This window comes from Chrysochloris asiatica, unplaced genomic scaffold (assembly GCF_000296735.1).
Source record: "Chrysochloris asiatica unplaced genomic scaffold, ChrAsi1.0 scaffold00019, whole genome shotgun sequence".
Classification (NCBI taxonomy): domain Eukaryota; kingdom Metazoa; phylum Chordata; class Mammalia; order Afrosoricida; family Chrysochloridae; genus Chrysochloris; species Chrysochloris asiatica.
This window is the reverse complement of record NW_006408537.1, coordinates 7,924,787-7,941,563: the sequence shown is the minus strand read 5'-3', so window position 1 is coordinate 7,941,563 and position 16,777 is coordinate 7,924,787. Positions and strand designations below refer to the sequence as shown.

General features: G+C 35.1%; 1 protein-coding gene across 1 annotated transcript in view; it reads left to right on the top strand.

Moving 5' to 3' along the window:
• COL21A1 (collagen, type XXI, alpha 1) overlaps window positions 1-16,777 on the top strand; it is a 169,646-nt gene that overhangs the window by 90,660 nt on the left and 62,209 nt on the right. Inside the window, exons 12-16 of the mRNA XM_006835733.1 lie at window positions 4,740-4,793; window positions 5,244-5,295; window positions 6,027-6,082; window positions 6,184-6,237; window positions 14,930-14,983. Coding sequence (XP_006835796.1) covers window positions 4,740-4,793; window positions 5,244-5,295; window positions 6,027-6,082; window positions 6,184-6,237; window positions 14,930-14,983 — 270 coding nt within the window. The remainder of the gene's footprint in view (window positions 1-4,739; window positions 4,794-5,243; window positions 5,296-6,026; window positions 6,083-6,183; window positions 6,238-14,929; window positions 14,984-16,777) is intronic.

The window sequence follows — 16,777 nt, the reverse complement described above, 5'->3', positions numbered from 1 at the left end:
TTTTTTATACTTCTTAGAAATTTCTATTCCTATTTTAAAGAAGACTGCTTTGAATTTGTGGATTTATTTTGAAAGCATTGACATCTTCTGACACAATATTCTTATTTAAGACTCTGTTTATTTTTGTATTTATTTCAATCTTGAAAACTTGACTGAGTAGCATTAAAGTTTTCTTCATATTGGTCCTGAACATTCCCTAAGTTTATATCTAGTCATTTTTATGTCCTTTGTTCCTATTGTAAGTGAAACTTATCTTTAAATATATTTTAATATACGAATTATTTGTATGCATAAAGCAATGTATTTTTAAGGTACCAGTACTCACTGATATCTCTTACTGATTTTCTTCCCAGAAAAGATTAATGTGTCTGTCTGCCTCTCTTTCTCTCTCTCTCTCTCTCTCTCTCACATACACACACAAGGTAGATTGTAATCTTCGGTGGGAAATGAAGGTGGTCAAGGAAAAGCTTTGCCATCAGCCTAATTAATCAAAGAATAATCATGTTTCAGGTCTACATAGGAATAACATGTTTACATCTTGTTCTCCTCAATAATAGCAACTTATCCTTGACCACCTTCATTATACACTGTGTGACAGAGACGTGGACTGTGGTGATAGAGCTGCCTATAGGATTTTCTTGGCTATAATCTTTATGGAAGTCGATTTCCAGGTCTGTTTTCTGTGGCCATACTGAGTGTGCTCAAATGACCATCTTTTAGGTTGGTAATCAAACTCAAACCATTTCTGCAACTTAGAGACTTTGAATATAATACAGGTGAGCATATGCTTTTGTTTCTAGTGCGCCATCATTATGAGAGAAGATTGACTTTGGTACTTGTTTTTCTCTCTGAAAAATGATTTATGATTGCCATTTTATCATTAACCAAAAATAAAGGTGTATTGTCATTTAACAGGTCAGTGTTAAAATTACATTTTTTTTTATAAACCAAGATGTATATGTAGAGAGAGGGACTCTCATATGAATCACATCTTTCAAATTGAGCTTCCTTGGTTCTGATTTTTCAGTTTACTGTATACAGTATAATAGAGCAATAGCTTCAAATTCTTAAAAACTGAAAAATCAGAACTAAGGAAGTTCAATTTGAAAATGAAAAGTGATCTAATTAATCTGAGAGAGTTCCTTGCTGCCACCCCCCCCCCCCCATCTCCACAGCCATACATGCAAGTACTTGCACACATCCCAAAGGCTCAGGAAATGGTAATATCAAATATTTCCTGAAAGTGGAGGTGACAGTGGGGCTAAAGATGGAAGCATGAAAAATTAGATCACACCATTCCTCCTTCAACTCTATTTAACCAGGTGAATTTACCTACTTACTTCTCAATGGCAGTAGGTTTAATTTGAGTCCTTGGCAGAAAAATTAAAGTTTATCCTCTGGAGAATATAAAACTAGGGTCGTTAGGTTGGAGGAAATTCAGTAAAGAAGGAAATGAATAAAGGAGGTGGGTACATAAGAGAAGGAACAAAATCCTACATGAACCAGACCTAGATAGCAAATCCATGCTTAACCAAATGAGAAGATTTTGGTGGATATTTACTAAAGCATATAAAGATATGAAATTTTCAGCATATCTGAATATGTTTAGAAATGGTTTTGATGATCAGAAATTTTAGAGCTGAATATTTATTGTTGTTAGGTGCCATCGAGTCAGCACCGACTTACAGCAACCCTATGCACAGCAGAATGAAACAATGTCCGATCCTGGGCCAACCTCACTACTGTTGCCACACTTGAATCTATCAATGCTGCTTCCTGTCCAATCCATCTTGTTGGGGGTCTTCCTCTTTTTCTCTGACCTTCCATCTTACCAAGTATGACATCCTTCTCTAGTGATTGTTCCCTCTTGACAATATGTCCAATGTATGAGAGATGAAGTTTGGCCATCTTGTCCTGTAAGGAGCACTCAGGCTGCACTTCTTCCAAAACAGATCTATTGGTTCTTTTGGCAGCCCATGGCACTTTTGGTATTCTCCTCTGACACCATAATTCAAAGGCATCAATTCTTTTACGATCTTCCTTATTCACTGTCCAGCTTTCGCATCCATATGAGGTCATTGAAAATACCATAGCTTGGGTCAGGCGCACCTTAGTCCTCAAGCTGACATCTTTGCTCTTCAACACTTTAAAAAGTTCCTGTGCAGCAGATTTGTCTAATGCAGTATATCTGAATATAGCAATACATTTATAGAAAATTAAGCTGTTGAACAAAAAAGACCAGTTTTTAACTACAGGAAAAACAAAATTCTGGGCAGGAAAAACAAGTATCTTGAGTATCTTCATGGCATAGCTATGAATTCTACATTGCCACAGCACAACCCTTAAGATGTGGAGCCTGGTGTTGTAGTAGGTTGTGTATTGAGCTGCTAACCACAGCAGTGTAAATCCACTACCACTTTTTGCAAGAAAGATGAGACTTTCTGCTCCCATGAAGATTTATACCCTCAGAAACCCTGTACAGGGTGCCATGAGTTTGTACTGACTTGACAACACACACAACAACAACAACAATCATCAGGGTATATAACTATATCAGTAAATAATGTGTATAGGTAGCTTCAAGAATAAATTTTTTTTAGAAGGATAAGCACATGGTGTTAAAGATATCCCAAGTATCCAACTTTTCTAAAGTGCTATATTATTCCATGAGCCCTGGAGACCTAGTGGGTTACATGTTGGACTGTTTACCACAGGGTCGGCAGTTCAAATTCACCAGTTGCTCTGTGGGAGAAAAATGAGGCTTTTTGCTGCCATTGAGATATTTAGCTTCAGAAAGCCTATAAAGGGTCGTTGTGAGTCAGAACTGACTCGACAATGTGACAGCAGCATGCTACTACGTAATCCCTGATACCAAACACTACTTCTCCCCTCAGTATTCTTCCCTACATCCCAGGATTCTGAAATTTGCCACAATGTCTCACAGAACTGATGGGAATGTCCATCAAGGGAATTTCTCACATTTGTGGAGGCTGGCAAGTCCCAAATCTGCAGTTCAGACATCTGGAGGATTCTCCTCACTCATGCCAAATCTGGCTAACTCACAAGGCTGTGGAAGCTGGTGAGTAAGGTCAGGCTGCTGTCTCAAGTCCCAAGAATCGAGGTCAGACGGAGGTGAACTTGATTAGTCAAAGCAAAGGAACGCATTGTCAATTCAAATCGTAAAGATGGCTCATTTTACACAGAGTGGGATGGCAAAATTGATCAAGTCCCTTGTTAGATTTTCTCAAGTTTTTACAATTAAAATGAACCAATTAACAACAACCACTTCACAGCTGAACCACATAAACCTATCAGCAGCTTCTCCTACCTTTTCTTACACATTTCCATCAGAGTTACAAAACTATAAAAGAGAAATATTAAATAATTCTCTGCATTGCAGTTGACTTTGTAAAAGTAAGATTTAAAAAATTACATGTCTTTGAAAACCAGTCATATCCTCCTCTCTCATCATACAAACTATAAAGTGCAATTAATTGTTACAGGGTTGCTACGAGTTGGAACGGATTAGATGGTACTTAACAACAATAAGGTGCAATACCTTAATTTGCCCAAATAAAACGAATCTGACTTGAATCTTGCCATGATGTCATTGGTCCTTGCTAAACTTTGTCTTCACAATTGATTGTAAAGTTATGACATGAAACACCCAATATTTCCCTCTGAATGGCACACTAAAGCTTCTTGCTAAGTGCTGCCGAGTTAGTTCTGGTTCAGAGCGACCCTGCATAGCATTTCCAAGGAGCAGCTGGTGGGTCTGAACCACTGACCTTGCAGTTCAAACTGACCTTGTGGTCTAGTGCATTATTCTGCAGCACCACACCAAGACTCCACTAAAGCTATAACCAACCACTAAATATTAACTTGTTAGGATTTTTTTCATCTCTTCTCTTTGGAAGATAACTCAAGGTCTTTCATCTTCATGTTGTTGTTGTTGTTATGTGCCGTGGAGTCAGTTCCGACTCATAATGACCCTGTATTGGGTTTTCCGAGGCTACAAATCTTTACGGGAGCAGAAAGCCTCATCTTTCTCCCGTGGAACAGCTGGTAGTTTCGAACTGCTGACTTTGCGGTTCGCAGCTCGATTCATAACCACTACGCTACCAGAGCTCCTTCATAGGAACAATTAAAACAAAAAGTCTGTAGAGTCCCAGAGTATATTGAGACTTTCTGTACTGTCCATATTTTACTAGATGAGATCTCAGAAGATGTCTCCAGAGTGTTGTCAGTTCAATCGTTTCAATTAACTCCTGTGTCTCTTCTCCATGAAAGTCTAACTTTGTATCAGAATATGTGGTTGCTAACAAAAGGTGAGGTGAGGATTCCTGGTAAGATTTTCCTAGCTCAAAAATACTTCTCTTCACTAGTCACTATTGAAACCCTAATGAATGGAGATTGACTTTTCTTAGAGATGGGGTTTTAATGCATATATGCATTTAACTGTTTGAAGAATCCTTTTCCTGGATGGATTACACATCAGACTGCTAACCACAAGGTTGGCAGTTCGGATCTAGAAGCTGTTCCTCAGGAGACGAGATGAGAGTTTCTTCTCTCACAAAGATTAACAGCCTCAGCAACCTTATGCAGGATCCCTATGAGTTAGAACCGACTCGATGGTGTACAACAGCAAGAAGGTTGAAGAATGCTCATATGTAGTAATATTGTTCAGACTGAAATGTTTTCTTTTGTTCTTTTAAATTAATTTCAGCTTAACTTTTCAGGGTGACCGTGGACTACCTGGTTTTTCTGGACTTCATGGGGTACCAGGATCAAAGGTTGAAGAAATCTGTTTCTTTTAAACTCAGCAATAGCATATTTTATTTCAAATGAAAACTACTTTTATTTTTTTTTAAACATGTCATAAATAAATGTTCATATATAAAGACAATTATATTCAATTAAAAGATTGAGTTAAAGTTTATGTTGTTTGCATAAAACTTTCAAAAAAATTTCCTGTATCATTTCCCATCATTAATAATTAAAAACTGATGACTAAGTTATATAATGAACTATCAGTTCAAAACTGTGAGTACTGTTGCAATACTAACTGTCCTTATTTTGTTTATAAAGTCTGGGAAATATACTATTAAAAACAACATTGAATTATTTTATTCTTTTCTGCTGTATTAAACTCTTTTTTTTAGAATCTGTGCTGCTTTCCCTCTAATCTATATAGCCATTAATTATATTTATCTAAAATTTAATACTTATCTGTTGTCTTTCAGGGTGAAATGGGCCCCAAAGGAGATAAAGGATCACCTGGATTGTATGGCAAAAAGGAAAGTATGGACCATAAAATTAGGATTCATGTTGGAACTTCCTTTTATTATATAAGTAGAATAATGAATTTCAGTGTCAGCCCAACATTATTGTAATCATCTTTGCTCAGCTTCCTCAGAGATTTATTTAGGAAAATATCTGATGACTATTATGCATAGTCCATCACTTGTCTGTCAGTCTGTGGAACTCTGGTGACTTGTGCATTGCTATGATGCTTGAATCTGTGCCACTGATATTTCAAATGCCAGAAGGGTCACCCCATGGTGCGCAGCATATGCATAATCCTCTATAGTAAGAATATATTGTATTCTTGATCATTTCTAGCTTTAAAAAATTTATAGTAAGATATTCTTAGAAAATTGATAGTTGCTTAAAAATGTGCCAAGTGATCAACTGTATTGTGGGCCTTTCTATTTCATCACATTGAAGGAAGACTATATTCTCTGTATATTTAAAATAATTATTACTTTTTAATTTTGTCCAAATGTGGTTTCTGTGGTTTAGATGTTTGTGGTACTTCTGCCTTAATCAATATTTTAATTACCTAGCATCGTGTCCACTGGGCCCATAAGTAATGCTTTGTCAAACATTTCAAAGCCAACACAAGTTGTAGTTGCATGGATTGTGTCATTTCATGATGAGGCTGATTTATTAATTTTCTTATTTAAGTTTGATTTATAATTCTCAAATATTATTTCAGTGATTATTTTATTATTAATTTTTAATATAGGGTGCAAAAGGTGAAAGGGGGAATGCTGGTTTTCCTGGCCTCACAGGACGTTCTGTGAGTTTGATAATAAAATGTTCTGGAATATTTTCCTAAGTTATTTTTTAAAAGATCAGTATAGAAAGTGTACTAAAACTCATGTGTTCATTTTGTTTCAGGGAGAACCAGGAAGACATGGAAAGGATGGATTAATGGGTACTCCTGGTGTTAAGGTACATATTAAAAATACCTACAAAAAGAATTTCTGTACCTTGTAAGTGAACATTTGAGCAAATTGTGTGACTTGTTAAATAAAAGGAGATAAGGCATTGCCTGTAAGTATGTTGTGCGCCTTCAAAAAATTACATAAGTGAGATCTAATGGTCAAATATTACTTTTAAATGAAAATGACAATGTTAAAGGGGGCAGGGAATCTGGATTAATGGAAAGGGACCAAGCAGAAGAGAAATAATGAGAATGCTCATTCATTCTGAAGAATGTAACAGTGTTACTGAACAATTTGTGTGGATATGGTTCAAAGGAAACCGAAACTGTTGTTTAATCTTCACTGAAAACACACATACACACATATATGAACACAGTGTCTCTGTAGGATAAGCACTGGACTGAGAACCAGTTGGTTGGTGAATCAAGTTTACCAGCAGCTCTGTGGTAAAAAGATGGTGTTTTCTGATCCTGCAAAGATTTATAGCCTCATAAACTCTGGTGTGCATTATGGGTAAAGCACTGGACTGCAAGGTCAGTTTGAACCATAAGGTGTGTGGTTCAAACCTGCCAGCTGCTCCTTGGAAACCCTATATAGGGTCACTATGAGTTGGAAGTGACTCTACACCATTATTCAACAACAAATCCTGTTCAGGGTTTTTATGAGTTGGAGAACTGGCTCTAAGACACTTAATATATGTATAGTTTAAAAGGGACATAAGTTACCTATGTATGTTCAAGTCTGTGTACCTCATGATGGTATTGCTATAAGCTGGTTTGGATACCTAAAAAGAGAATTTTTTGTAATTCATCAGAAGGTAAGACTAATTGATCAAGCTTTGGATTTAGGAATATCATAATGTTTTCTCATCGTCAACACTTTGAAGTCAAAAACTAGCCAAGCAATTTAGTACAGATATTTTGGGTCTGTGTTGCTTTCTTTTCCTTTGGAGAATTAGTCTATTTCAGTTTTTTAAAAGTTCTCAAAAATATCCATAATTCTTCAAGAATTACAGTGACTGACACCAGTAGTAGAAAATATAAAATTTTATTTAAGTTTTCTTAGTTTTCTAGCATACACTCATCTGCTACAAGAAATAAGATTTTTTTTTTTTTCAGGGAGTAGTAGAGTATAAGGAGCACTGTTAGCACTGTATGATAAGCACTGGACTGCTAACCACAAGACTGGCAGTTCAAACCCACCAGCTGCTCTGATGGAGAAAGATGAAGTTTTCTGCTCCCGTAAAGATTTACAATCTTACAAACCCTACACAGGGTCTTTATAAGTCAGAACTGACTCAATGACAGTTAACAGCAACAACTACAGTTTAGAAAACTCCACAAAGAAAAATCTCATAAAGATAGGGTCACTACAAGTTGAAATTGACTTGATGGCACTGGGAGAGTAGAGTTTAAAGACTAGAATCCAATTTGGATTTTTCAGCTCTCACTAATTTCTCTAGGTGTCCTCTGGCAAATTCTTTGACTCTCAATGGTCTCCATTTCAAAAATAGAATAAATGGTACCTACCTAGAATAAAATTGTAGGAACTATGATGAAGTAGCTGGCAGTGAGTAAGTGTTTAGTGATATATTTGGTTTTTTGCCCATTTCTTTAAAGATAGCATTAAGAATCCTTCTCTATCTTAATCTGTGGGTAGGTCTATTTTACTCTTTTATTAAAATGTATTGTTTTATTGTAGTAAAAATAGACATAACACAATTCAGCATTTTTTTTATTTGTACAATTTAAGTAACACTGAGTATATTATTCATGTTGTGCAACCCTTGTCAGTATCTGTTACCACATTTTCTCTCACTGTAAACAGATATTCAATGCTTACTAAACAATAATTCTAACTCTTGTGGGCTTTTTAGCAGCTTTGTCAAAATATAAATCACATGCCACATAATTTATCCATTTATGCAACCATCACCACAGAAGAAACCTTTCTTAGTATTAGCACTCTCCATTGCTTCCCTAAACTCCCTCCATTCCCAACCTTCATCCCTGTTGTTGTTATTAAGTGCCATCAAGTATGTGCCAACTCATAGCAACCCAGTATAGAGTTTCCAAGGAGCAGTTGGTGGATTTGAACCACCAACCTTATAATTAGCAGTTCAGTGCTTATTCTATAGCGCCATACTTCCAGCCCTAGACAACCACTAATGTTCTTACTGTCTTATGAATTTACCTATTCTGGAAATTTCATATAATGGAACCATACAATAAATGGTCTTTTTGCTTTTTGTTCTTTCATTTATCATAATGTTTTGCATTCATTTATGCCAGGGCCTTTATCAATATGTCATTCCATTCTATTGCTGATTATATGTTGTTGTTTTGATGTATCACATTTTATATATCCATTAGTCAGTTGATGGTCATTTAGGTTGGTTATAGTTTTTTACTACTATCCATAGTACTGATATGAGCATTTGTGTACAAGTTTTTGTATGGACATAGACTTTCATTAGAATATGAATTGCTAGGTCCTCATATGTTTAATAATTTGACATTTGTTCTCTGTTGATATTGCTTTCATGCTATGTTTATTCCACTGGTCATAATTGATGGTGGTTATAGTTCTCTTTTTCTAACTAGTATGTGTCTTTGAGAAACAATTAAATTATTTTTGTTTTGTTGGTTTATAACTTTTCAATGGAATAATTGGGGATTCTTAAAAAAAAAACAAAACCTTTTCCTTTTAAAAATCTTTTAATAAAGAATCATACTGAATTTTTTGAACCCTTTTCAAACCTATTTTTATTGATCCCAGCAATTTCTTTGAAAAATGTATAATCCTGCAGAAAATTGAACCACACAAACTAAGAACTTTTTGATCCCTTTACAAACCCATTTTCTTTTCTTCCAGCAGTTTCTTTTGAAAATGTGTAATCCTGCAGAGAACTGAACCACACAATCATAATAATATTTATTTCTATACTGTATTTTTTTTTTTTTTTTAAATCATTGGGAAGTAAATGGCAGGCACAATGACTTTTCTCCTTTGGCTTCTTTCACCAAATAATTATTTAATACCACAATGATACCTAATATAGCTAATATCAATACAATAATATCTAATATTGAATCCATACTCAAATTTCTTCAATTCTCCTAAAAATGTTCTAAATATATGTTTCTTTCTACTTGAATACAGTCAAGATTTCTACCTTGAGTTTGGTTTGGTACCTCTTTACCTTTTTAATCTATAGGACTTCCCTGCCTTTACTACTATATATATATTTTTTTTTTCTTTAACTATGGTAATTCATGAAATTGACATATCTTTCTGTAGAGTTTTCCACCGTCAGTGCTATTTGCTAATATTATAGTATCAGTGATAAAGTTAGAAATTTGTCTGATTATTTCTTTTTGGTGATATTCAGGATAAACATTTTAGCAAGGATATCTATAGGTGCTGTTTTCTGATTTCTGTTGCATTGTATTAGGAGGAGCAAAACTGCTATTATCATTGTTGTTGTTAAGTGCTATCAAGTTGGTTCCAACTTATAGTGACCCTGTGTAGGATTTTCGAGGAGCAGTTGGTGGGTTTGAACTGTTGTCCTTTGGGATACAGTAAGATTCATATGTCTGTTTTAATAGCCTTTATATTACTAAAGTTACCTTTTTAAAGTAATCTTTATACAAAAGTATTTCAGGATTTCCTTAGTGCTCTCTTTGCTTTATTTAGGTATCTGTTCTTTATTAGTTTTAAATGATACCCAATTAACTATGTAGAAATCAATGATTTCATAATATTTTCTATCTATGTTTCTATCCTTCTTCCACTTTTTTCCGAATCTGCAAATATATATATTCATTATTCATCGCCAGTCCATATTCCACAGTCATCATTTGGTTTGATAAAACATCTTCTCCAGTAATATTTCTTAGGAAGGGATTGTGAATTCCTGGATTCTTGCTTTTTAAAATGCTCTTCTGTAACTCACATCTTTCTTTGTAATTTTTTTTTTTTTAAATGCTGCTCTCCTACTATCCTGCTATCATGTAATTTCCTGATGAAAACCTGAGTTTGTCTTTTCCTATAGATACCAGAGTTATTGATTTGCTGCTGCTGCTCTTTGTTTTAACTCAATCTCTAAAGTCCAACTGGGTCATTTACTTCTCAAAATTGGGAATTCCAGTCACAAAAAGTCCTTTAAATGGTATATTCAGGTCTTTCTTTGGGGGGGCATATTCTTTTAGATTATAGTTTTAATTATGTTTTGACACATTTAATTTTATTTCTTATGGACTGCAATTATAGATATGTTGGGACTTCTTTGATTTTCTTTTGTCTCATTTTGTCTCTGGTATTTTAAATTTCTTTTTCACATTTTTATTTTACTGGATATGTTTAATTGCCTTCCTGATTTCCTTTTGAATATTAAGTATAGTCTCTTTGTTTCTAGTAATTTAATCATATGTGACTTAATTTTGTCATCTTTTTCCAGTTTTTATCATGAGTTGTCTTCTTTTTAATTACATTTTTGTTTTGAGTTTTCCGTTTTCTCATATTAGGTATTTTTATTTTTACATCCCAAATTGTTTGTTATGTTACTTAATCCATCTTGTTTCAGTTTTCTTCTCCTGCATATATATTATTGAAATGTTTTTATTTCTATTTTATGCTTCCACCCTCCCTCCCCACTTTAGTAGCTTTGTTTAAGGAGCTCTGATAGTATAGTGGTTATGAGTTGGGTTGCTAACCTCAAGGTAAGCAGTTCTAAGCTACAAGCTGTTCCATGGAAGAAAGATGATGAGGCTTTCTGCTCCGATAAAGATTTATAGCCTCAGAAACCCTATAAAAGGTAGCTATGAGTTGGAATCAACTCCATGGCACATAACCAACCAACCAACAGTAACTTTGTTTGGATATTGTTTGTCAATTCTCTTTTAGTTTTAAATGCCTAATATATTCTTAGGCCTACAATAATAAGCAGGGATATAAAGGTTTCCATGGCTTACTAGACTTCTTAGACCTTGAGTGTCTTTTTTTTTTCTATACAGTAAAGTTAGTAGTTTTTTTTAATTTACCCACTGCTGCTGAGTCAGCTCTTAAACATGGTGACCCTGTTTAGGGATTCCAAGGCTATAAATCTTTTCTGGAGAAGAAAGCATCTTTCTTTAGCTGAGGAAATTGTTTACTGTGGAAAGGTTTGGTATATCTTTTGTTGGGGTGAAAGGAGAGTGGGAAAGATAATGTTCTTTTGAAATTTCTGAGGCATATCCAACAGGAGGTACTCAATAACCAGTTAGATCCAGTTTAGGAACTCCATCTAAGTTGGAGAAATGAAAAATGAGATACTTAGCATAGACTGAGGTGGTTATCTTAGGTGGAAGGAGGGACAACTGTTTCACTGTAATAAAAAAACAAAACATGAGGAATGGTTGGGTTTAAATGTAGGTAAGCTTGTTAGTTCGATGGCAGGCTGTTTGACTTCTTTTTCCAAGTAAGTGGAGAAGTGGGATTGCTCACATTCGAAAGAGGGAGAATAAGGGAGTTTTTGTGGATTGGAGAATTTTTAATATAGCCACTATGGAAAATTAGACAGAGAGCTGATTAGGGAAATATTAAAGCTGCATTGAAGTTGAGGCTGGCTGCTTTATTCTGTATGTTGCTTCTTATAGTAATTCTTAGAAACCACAGTTTGGGTCTGAGAAGGCTCTTTCAATTTAGTTGGCTCAGCATTAGGTCTTACGTTAATAAGCACGTTAAACAGATGAACAGTGAGGTAAAATTTTAGTGAGAGTTGTAATACTGAAGTATGGTATTTAATCTGGATATGGAAAGAAGTAAAGATATTTTATTTGATACCCAGTTCCTTTTCCACTGTTTCACATGTATTTTATAATTAATGAATCATTATGAGTTATAAAATTTAAAAATTAGCTATTATATTCTTAAAGATTAAGAAATCAACAAATGGAGAGATCCAGTAATTGGTCCAATATTGTGTAGTTATACTCTATAATACTCAATGAAAAATTCATCTCACCAAATTGTTGAAATATCATGTTGCTACCAAATAATACTTCCCAAACATAAAAAATGATGATAAAGCTGTTACCTTAAGGCATGTTTTATATTTTAGATACATTTAAATAAGTACTGACCTTGTTTTAAAAAAATGTTCTAGTTTTGTTTGTTTAAAAATAATACAAACTAAAACAAATCATTGTTGCTGTTAAGTACCATTGAGTCACTTCCAACTCATAGCCACCCTGTGTAGTAGGGTTTCCAAGGAGCAGCTGGTGTGTTTGAACCACAGACCTTGTGGTTCAAAACAACCTTAAGGTCCTGTACTCTATCCCGCAGCACCTCACCAGGATTCCAAAACAAATCACTAGAGGATTGTTAAAACTGTAAATTTTGGTGCAGTGGAACAGCTGACTTTTTTGGCTCTCTCCTTCTGTGCCTAGAGATGAGGGAGGATCTTTTTAATTCTCTTAAAATCCTATGAAGTTAGGGATATTAATGTCATTTTGTACCTTTGATCAGGTTCAAAGATAATTTATCCAAATTTTAACAGCTAGTTACATTGCAGAACTAGTATTCCAGACCTAATTTATGTAATCTCCCATATGCAAAATGCCTTCCAAATTTCATGTCTGTTAATTTGGCCACTTAGGAATAGCCTTTCCAATTTTAAATCTTCAATATTTTCTCTGGAACGTTAGATATTTCTTTACAAAGTAAACAATTAACCCAGTAGTAGGGTCAAAGTAAAAATAAACTTTTTTTTTTTTTAAATTTAAGGCTGTTCCTTAAAATTAAATGATATTTTTATGGTAAGTAAACTACACCTTTCACCTACCTCACTTTAGAGGATCAAAGAACCACAAACTAAATTACTCTCTTCCCTTTTACTTTTTGTAGGTAAGTACCAACAACCACAGCATGAAAGGAAATAAACATATATAATACAAGTTTCAATTATCTATCTTTGATTGAATTCCTTTTTTTGAAAATATTTGCTTCTTGTGGATTAAACCAGGTTGCCATGAGATTTAGAAATTGGACTGATGAGTAGTGCTGAGCATGGCACTTTATCAATTATTTGATAGCAATGAAAAATTAATATAAAGTTAATGTGAAATAGTCATTTAGAGGTGGCACTAGGGTATATGTTTTATTATCTGTCAGTTACACACATTGACCTTCATTAGGTTCTCTACATCATTAAAGTAGTCAAGCATTCAGTTTGAGTTCTGGTTTTAATATTTAGTTTCACAGACTAGTTGTGTATTGAATTTGATTATTTTAGGGAAAATGATCAAACAGAAAGTATCTTTTTCATCTCCTGATGAAACATTATTAAAAGAACGAGGAGAGCATTTGGGGTAGATATTATTGGCTATCTACTTGTAATAACTAACCTGCATAATATTTCACCAATAAATATTATAGCCCTACTCACAAATGTGGGTTGTTTTTTTTTTTTCTTTTCTTTCCCCCATTTCCTTTACTCCGTTGAAATTGAGCATTTGAGAATAAATAGCCCATTACTCCTTCCCTGAAATGATGCATAGGTATGAAAAAAGGGGATATATGGGTTTACATACAGTCTAACATGTATTCAGTACTATTCTAAATATTCTGAGTGATAGAAACTTATGTTTCCTGCACTTAAGAAATGTACAAGTCAGGAAAACACGACTCACATAAAGAGGGCAGGCAGGCACATAAAATGTAGCACTTCTGGTAGTGTTGTTGTTGTTAAGTGCCGTCGAGTCGATTCCGACCCATAGCGACCCTGTACAGGGTTTCCGAGGGTGTAAATCTTTACGGGAGTAGAAAGCCTCATCTTTCTCCCGCGGAGCGGCTGGTAGTTTCGAACCGCTGACCTTAAGGTTCGCAGCCCGATTCGTAACCACTACGCTACCAGAGCTCCTTTGTAGTGGTTACGAATTGGGCTGCGAACCTTCAGGTCAGTAGTTCAAACTTACCAGCTGTTCCGCAGGAGAAAGATGAGGCTTTCTGCTCCCGTAAAGATTTACAACCTCAGAAACCCTGTACAGGGTCGCTATGAGTCGAAACTGACTCAACAGCACATAACAACAACAGTAACAATGTGTAGAGCTGTCCAGTGTCATTGTAGTTCACAGAGGAGACAGATTGGATTGGTAAGAGCAGAAAGCATCTCTTAATCTCTATCATAAGATCTTGACTAGATCAATACAGGCCCAAGACTAACAACATCAGAAACTCCTGCAAACTTGTTAGAAATGCATACAACAAGGTAGATACTAAATTGAAGCGCTAGATAATTTTAAGAAACAACCTATCAGTGACTTCATATTTAATGATAGTTTTATTTTGATGTTTATTTGGGAGTCAAAGGTAAATTAGTTTTATTTTGATTTTTATTTGGGAGTCAAGGGCAAAAAAAATAAGAAAACAATGAATCTTAAAGTGAAAATGAAAATAAATATGAAAAGGACTGACAAGGCATTTTGGTCACATTTCCATTGAAGGTAATAATAGTGTATATGTTTTCATGTATGAAATGTGGATACTTATATAATCACTTATGAATTTCAGAATAAAAGCTTATATGATGTTAGAAAATTTCATCACCAATACAAAAGTAAATTTTATTTTCTTCTATCTGTATCTAATGTGTTTTAGTATTACTTTAGTATAATTTACATGAAAATGGAATTCTCTCTTTTTATCAAATCAATTAAAAGGGAGAAGCCGGACCACCAGGTGCTCCTGGGCAAGATGGACCACGAGGAGAACCTGTGAGTACCTACCTAGTTCACTTCTAAGGGATGAAGCTCTTTTTCTGTCATGGAGTTCTTGGACTATTTGAATCTCCTCCTACATGCCTATTTTGTCCAATGATTCCTAGATTTGAGCACTGAATGATGTGAAACAACATAAAATATCAAAATAAGGAAATATTAAGTCTTGTACAAGCCAGGAAGAATTTTGCTAAAAGGAAATTTGCATGCACCGTGAACCACAACCCCAGTTACGTCCACACAAATCAGTGGTTAATGCAAACATCGTTTTCTGTTGCTGACCATTTAATCCAAAAGTGGGGAATCTTTCTTTATGCTAACTTTTATAACATCTTTTGGGAACCATACAAAATCATCAACTTAAAAATGAGCCTGCTATATTTGGTCAAACATTTAATTAACTCACCCCCTAATGTGATGGCCTGGTGTGGCACTGCGGGTTAATGCGCCAGACTGCAAAGCCATTTGAACTGAAAGGTCAGCGGTTCAAGCTCACTAAAACCTATATAGGGTCACTATGTGTCAGAATTGACTCGATGGCACCTAACAACAAGAACAACAACAACAATGTGATGGAGTCCTGGTATGGCATTGTGGGTTAATGCACTGGACTGCAAGGTTGTTTAACAGTAGCATCAGTGGTTCAAGCTCTCTAGCTGCTCTTCAGAAAACCTACACAGGGTCATTAGAGGTTGGAATTGACTGGACACTTAACAACAACCACAAGTGATGACTGGAGTCTTGGTGGGGTGCTGCAAGGTAATGCGCTGGACTGCAAGGTCAGTTTGAACCACAACATCAGTGGTTCAAACCCACCAGCTGCTCTTCAGAAACCCTACATAGGGTCGCTGTGGGTCGGAACCAACTTGACGACACTTAACAACAACAACGTGATGGCTGAAATTGCAGTTGCCTTGGCAAGGCTAGACCAAATGATTTTGAGGGCCTAATATGGCTTGTGGGCCGCGTTCCCCACCCCTTATTTAATGAATACCATTGCAATCTGGGCACCTGTGTTGAATGAAAAAAGTTAGAAACATCTTTTTGATGTTTCTAATGAGAAAGTATTGAATGATGAGATGAGAGTGTATTGAATCCGAATCCTTGATATTTGCAAAAGTCCCAAGTGATTCAGCTTCAGATAAGTTGGAGATGTAATTTGCCGTTATATTTTATTTCTACTACTCATAGCTAACAATTAAACATCAGCAGATCTCATTTTATGAATCAGTGGCATTTGTCTACAGAGAATTCGTAATTTGTCTTGGAGAAAGTTAGGTCAACAAATGAAATAGTTAAGGATGTATTACAATTTATCAAAAAGAGTTCAGTTGAGTGGCTCAGAATATAAATGTTGGACATAAGGAAGAGAGGTTTCATTAAAGCTTGTTAAATGAGATAGAGAAACTTGAAGGAGTCTTAGAATCACTCAGTTAATAAATAGTCATTGAATTCTTAACTTGTGTATTATGTCCTGGAGCACAGTTGCTGACTGAAGGATTCTAAGACTAGTTCAGAGTTTGCACAAATTAATTCTCATGCATTTTGTTAGTGAGGAGTTAGTTATACCTAAGTACAAAGAAAGTGAGAAAATACAGTGTGTCCAAATAAAATTTTTCTGTTAAAATGAAGAATTCATTTTCAAAGATAACTATCAGTCTATCATACCCTTTATATAAGGTAAGGCTATTGTTGTTATGTGCCGTGAAGTTGGTTCCGATGCACAGCGACCCTGTACAGAGTTTCCGAGGCTGTAAATCTTTACGGGAGCAGAAAGCCTCATCTTTCTCC